This window comes from Triticum dicoccoides, chromosome 7B (assembly GCF_002162155.2).
Source record: "Triticum dicoccoides isolate Atlit2015 ecotype Zavitan chromosome 7B, WEW_v2.0, whole genome shotgun sequence".
Lineage (NCBI taxonomy): Eukaryota > Viridiplantae > Streptophyta > Magnoliopsida > Poales > Poaceae > Triticum > Triticum dicoccoides.
In genome coordinates this window covers 731,156,204-731,160,458 of record NC_041393.1, presented here as the reverse complement: position 1 = coordinate 731,160,458, position 4,255 = coordinate 731,156,204, and the positions used below count along the sequence as shown (strand labels likewise).

The following is a 4,255-nucleotide window of genomic DNA, read 5'->3' as shown; positions in this document are numbered from 1 at the left end:
GCACAATTTTAATCTTGCTATGTTAGCAAAACAGTGTTGGCGATTAATCCAAAACCCGGATTCTTTGTGTGTGCAAGTTCTGAGGGCAAAATATTACCCAGATGATGACATATTGAAAGCTGGACCAAAAAAAGGCTCTTCTTATACTTGGCAGAGTATTGTCGCAGGTATTCAGACTTTTAAGCGGGGTTGCATTTGGCGTGTTGGAAGTGGATCTCAAATTGATATCTGGCATGATCCATGGATTCCATCAAGTGTCACAAGGAAAGTAATCACGAATAGGGGTGCAACAATGCTTTCAAAGGTTGATGAGTTAATAAACCCGTACACAGGCCAGTGGGATGAGGATCTAATTCGTGATGTGTTCTCTCCTGTTGATGTTTATAGGATATTGCAAATCCCCTTGAATTATCACTTGACGGAAGATTTTGTGGCTTGGAACTATACACGATCAGGCACGTTTTCCGTGCGATCGGCTTATCATAAGGAGTTTGAACATCAACATGGGGCACAGTGGGTGCGAGCTGATGGGAAATGTACAGAAAATATAAACTCAGCTTGGAAGGATATGTGGAAGCTGAAAATACGAGGGAAGATAAAACATTTTGCATGGCGCCCTCCCATGCTTTGGTGTATTAGCAAGCCGACACATCCCATGCTCAGCTCAATGTCCAGTTTGTTTAGTCGGAGCGGAAGACATTCAACACTGCTTATTTAGGTGCCGACGAGCGATGGATGTTTGGGAGCGGCTGGGCTTGCTACAAGTCATACGGAAAGTTGTCGCCGAGGACAGATCAGGATCTATTACAATGAAAATTTTATCAAAGCTTCAGGGCAATGATGCGGAGGTACCAACGGCGGAGCTTGCTGTTGTAGCAGCATGGTATATATGGTGGCAGCGCCGACAGATAGTAAAGGGAGTCAAAGTCCAAACGCCAGAAAAAACTGCACTAGCCATCAAGGTTTTGGCGACAAATTACCTCAGGTCAACTATACCCAAAGGACCAATAAGGAAGAATGACCACATGTGGAGGAAACCAGGATATGGGATCGTGAAGATAAATATTGATGCTTCCTTTCAGTATGAAACACTTTCAGGTGCTTGTGGTGCTGTGGCTCGGGACGACCGGGGTGATTTTATTGCTGCAGCAAGTTGGTTTGTTCCAAACATCAGTGGAGTTGACTCAGCTGAGCTAACTGCCATCAGAAACGGGATATACTTGGCAACTCACATTGGATGCAACAACATAGAAATTGAATCAGGTTGTTCGTTCGCAGTGGACTCACTGAACCAAGTTGATGATTATTTAGGCCCGGAGGTAGCTATCATCACAGAGTGTAAAAACTTATGATGGACTTTGCGTCCATATCCTTCAGACATTGCTATAGAGAGACCAATCAGGTGGCAGATGAATTAGCAAAGAACTCTTTTACTACTAGATCCTCGAGTTCTTGGGATGATGAGATCCCTGATTTTATTTCTCATCTGCTTGTAAATGACATGTCTATTATTTGAGAAATAAAGTCTATTTGCAGTCAAAAAAAAAAACTCGTGACAATACAACACAAAAGTAGAAGCTGGTAGACTGGCACCCTTTTTTTTTCTTGAGCTGGAAGCCGGCATTATCGATCCATGGACACATCGATGGCAGACACACTAGGTGACTAGCGAGTCATCCCCGGGTAAGCCTGAGGCGCAGCGGTGGGAGCGCTCTTCCCCATCCTCTCAATGTTGGCGTGCCACCCTGCAGGAGCAGCCAAGAAACGAAAGCTGATCACGACACACCCAGCTCCGAAAGTGCGCCGCAAACTCGTCAATAAAAACGCAAACGGCAATGGTGACCGGCACGGCGACGCAATGAGCAAGGCTGACAAAGGAAGGATTGTAGTGTAGCACGTAGCGAGGCTCATGTCGAAGCCGCGGCTCTTGAGCTCGCGGTACTCCTGGCAGAGGGCGCAGGGGTCGCAGAAGAGGTGGACGCAGCAGTCGGCGCAGGGCTTCTCCTTGAGCCCCTACTGCTCCCTCATCCTGGAGCGGTAGCAGCAGGAGCAGAGGCAGCCCAGCCCCACCCACGCCAGCAGCATGTACACCGTCCCGCGCACGCAGCAAGCTGAGCTTGTCGTTCGTTCGTTCGTTCGTTCGTTCCATCCGCAAAAATTTACATCATTAATTTACAAAAAAGAAAATACCGTCAAAAAAAGAAGAAGAAGAAAGGACTCACATGAATGAGGTTCCCTTGTCGACGACGTGGGCGATCCGCCCGAAGGCGACGCAGGGGCAGAAGCACGTCAGGCAGCCTGCAGCACACACATGCACAAGTTCATAATAACCAACCAAAAGTATATTTTCCCAGTGCTTTTCTAGCTAGGGAGTTGGCTTAGCTTACAGCTGCTGAAGTCGTCGCAGCAGCCGAAGAGGCCGGTGGACCAGGAGGAGGCCATGGCCGGCGCTGCGAGGCTTCTTGGGTTGTAGCCTTGTAGGGGAGGACGGACTTCGGAGAGAAGCTCGCCGGACTTGTGTGTGCTGTGGGTGTGTGAGAGCTGCCGTGTGTGTGTGCGTGCGTATTTATCGACGGAGTGGGGCTCTTTCGGCCCGTTTTCCACGCGCCATTGGGGCCTTGCGACAATGTCAGTTGCCACCAGCGCGGCGCCAGTGTCCTAGGTTGTGTGCCGTCGTGTCTTCGTCGTTGCATGCATGTCCCCATGTGACTTGGGGCATCACTGGACTGGACTAGTACTACGAAACCACGGCCTAACATCTTTTAGAGCATCTCCAACAGGTGCCCAAAAACTGGGCCGCGCGTTAAAATTCGGGTTTTTTGGCGCCGGACAGCTCCCGCAGAAGCTGTAAAACAGTTCGCCGTAAAAAAAGGTTGGGCGCACGCTGAAAAATGCTATAAAAAGCTGCAAATTTAAGACGCCGGATTGCGCGTGCTTCGCAATTTACACTGCATGTTCTTTTGCGCGCGTGTTTTTGGGCATATGCTAAAGCAATGTTTGGTCCGGCGCACTAAAAATGCTACAATGACACGCTAAAACTATTTTAAGGCGTGATTTTTTTTGTGCACCTGTTGGAGATGCTCTTACAATGAGGAGAGGTAAAGGGCTAGCAGCCCAGCAGATTCCACAAAAAGACGCCAAATAACCGCCGTTTTACAGTATGAGGCGGAAAAAACGTCCATATTAGACACCGCAAAAAAATTCCTCTTGTAAAAATTATACGGCTCCCCTTAAAAACGAACCTCGTTTCCTAGATAATCAGGATCAGAGCACTCTTTTGCAGGGAGCTGTAAAATAAATAAAAACTGTTGGCGGAAGAAAACTTTCAGCTTCTCTTCCGGTAATCACCGCCGCAAACTACTGCCGCCGCCGCCTCCGGCGTATCTCCTTCTGCCCACTGCTCGCTGCTGTACGCGGCAACCACGGACAAGGACGCGAACACGATGGAGCCGGAAGAACATATGCTACAACGCGGACACGAACTCGCCGCAGGCCACCCGTCGCAGCAGCAGCGCGCTGCCGCTCGCGTACAGCCCCAGCCCAGCTGCCGGGTCGCTCGCGCTTTGCTACTAGCTAGTCGCGCGTCCGTGCTTTGCTGAAGAGGGAGCATGAGGCTGGAGCCTGGAGCAAGCGCCGACGGACAGAGACAAGGTGTGCGGCGACGGGCAGGGACCCTATTTTAATCTAGATTTTAGTTTGAGGATGTTGTATGAAAAAAAAACCAGTTTAGCTAAATTTCAGTCAGACTGACTTTTTTAGTTTGGATCAGTCGATTTTCGAATCATGAAAGGAGAAGGAAGGGCCTTGCCGGAGAGAAGGAATGGGCTTTCCGTCATCATCTCATTATCTATCTTAGGGTTCAGGCTGGGACGATGGTAGCCGGCGGTGATGGGGCGGTGGCCAGAGAAAAAGCTCGGTGTGGGGGGACCCTAGAGGGATGGCCGTGGCGGCGAAAGACCGGCGGTGGTGGTGGTTTAGGGGAAGGCGGGGCGACGAGGCGGTCGCGGGAGCGCCGACGGCTATAGGAGGCGGTAGCAGGTGGCCCAGCCAGTGCCAACAGGCGGTGTGCGGGAGATCCGTGTCTCTAGGAAAACTGTTGGGAGGAGGAAGACATAATCTGAGCCGTTCGTTTTCTATCCAACGCTTCAAATTCATCCAGGCCAAATCGACTGACTCAAAAGGAGATTCAGTCGACTAGCTCCTAGCCATTCCCAAAAAACATATGGGTCTATTCTGCTGGGACACATGCCATACT

General features: G+C 50.0%; 1 protein-coding gene across 2 annotated transcripts; it reads right to left on the bottom strand.

The window, feature by feature from the left end:
• Positions 1-1,329: 1,329 nt before the first annotated feature.
• LOC119337884 lies at positions 1,330-2,529 on the bottom strand. Of its 2 annotated transcripts, XM_037610114.1 has the most exons (4): positions 2,388-2,529; positions 2,223-2,298; positions 1,902-2,111; positions 1,330-1,745 (listed from the first exon to the last, which is right to left on the bottom strand). In XM_037610114.1, the coding sequence occupies exons 1-4, from the start codon at positions 2,440-2,442 to the stop codon at positions 1,727-1,729; spliced, it is 360 nt and encodes a 119-aa protein (XP_037466011.1). In that variant the 5' UTR covers positions 2,443-2,529; the 3' UTR covers positions 1,330-1,726. The 2 variants fall into 2 exon arrangements, with proteins under 2 accessions (XP_037466011.1, XP_037466010.1); XM_037610113.1 differs by having other exon boundaries at positions 1,330-2,111.
• Between the last annotated feature and the right edge of the window lie 1,726 nt (positions 2,530-4,255).